General features: G+C 42.5%; 1 protein-coding gene across 1 annotated transcript; it reads right to left on the bottom strand.

Annotated features, from left to right (window-relative positions):
- Positions 1-461: 461 nt before the first annotated feature.
- On the bottom strand, positions 462-1072 carry LOC106535815 (gastrula zinc finger protein XlCGF8.2DB; the record flags this gene model as incomplete). The annotated part of the gene is given in 1 exon segment (XM_014032918.1): positions 462-1072. A coding segment is annotated over 1 exon segment (530 nt), but the record flags the coding sequence as incomplete, so codon positions are not given.
- Positions 1073-1078: the final 6 nt, after the last annotated feature.

Genomic DNA, 1078 nt, shown 5'->3' with positions numbered 1-1078 from the left:
TCATCAAAAAACATCTCTCAACTCGCTCTGCCACTATGAATAAGTTTTCCTGTCCTTGTTTCCTCCTGCTTTGTGCTGCAGGTGTTGTCTGCCTGCAACCAGAAAGGCTACACTAGCTTTTTACAACTAGCTGTCATGTGTGGATTCTCATGTGAGAGTTTAAATGACCCTTCTGGCTAAATCTGTGTCCACAGTCTTCACATACAAAGGGTTTCTGTCCTGTGTGGACTCCCATGTGAGAGTTTAAGCTAGACTTACGGCTAAATCCTTGACCACAGTCCCCACATACAAATGGTTTCTGTCCTGTGTGGACTCTCATGTGAGAGTTTAAATTACCCTTCTGGTTAAATCTATGTCCACAGTCCTCACATACAAAGGGTTTCTGTCCTGTGTGGACTCCCATGTGAGAGTTTAAGCTAGACTTACAGCTAAATCCTTGACCACAGTCCCCACATACAAATGGTTTCTCTCCTGTGTGGACTCTCATGTGTCTTTTTAAACTACTCTTCACGCTAAATCTGTGTCCACAGTCCTCACATACAAATTGTTTCTGTTCTGTGTGGATACTCATATGAGAGCTTAAAGTAGCCTTACGACTGAATCCTTGTCCACAGTCCTCACACACAAACGGTTTCTCTCCTGTGTGGACTCTCATGTGTGAGTTTAAATTAACCTTATGGCTAAATCTGTGTCCACAGTCCTCACACACAAATGGTTTCTCTCCTGTGTGGACTCTCATGTGTCTGTTTAAACTACTCTTAACGCTAAATCTGTGTCCACAGTCCTCACATACAAATTGTTTCTGTTCTGTGTGGATACTCATATGAGAGTTTAAAGTAGCCTTACGACTGAATCCTTGTCCACAGTCCTCACACACAAACGGTTTCTCTCCTGTGTGGACTCTCATGTGTGAGTTTAAATTAACCTTATGGCTAAATCTGTGTCCACAGTCCTCACATACAAATGGTTTCTGTCCTGTGTGGACTCTCATGTGTCTGTTTAAATTGGTCTTCTTGCTAAATCTGTGTCCACAGTCCTCACATACAAATTGTTTCTGTTCTGTGTGGATACTCATATG

The sequence above is a fragment of the Austrofundulus limnaeus genome, unplaced genomic scaffold (assembly GCF_001266775.1).
Source record: "Austrofundulus limnaeus strain Quisiro unplaced genomic scaffold, Austrofundulus_limnaeus-1.0 Scaffold1575, whole genome shotgun sequence".
Taxonomy (NCBI): domain Eukaryota; kingdom Metazoa; phylum Chordata; class Actinopteri; order Cyprinodontiformes; family Rivulidae; genus Austrofundulus; species Austrofundulus limnaeus.
This window is presented reverse-complemented; position numbering and strand designations above follow the sequence as displayed.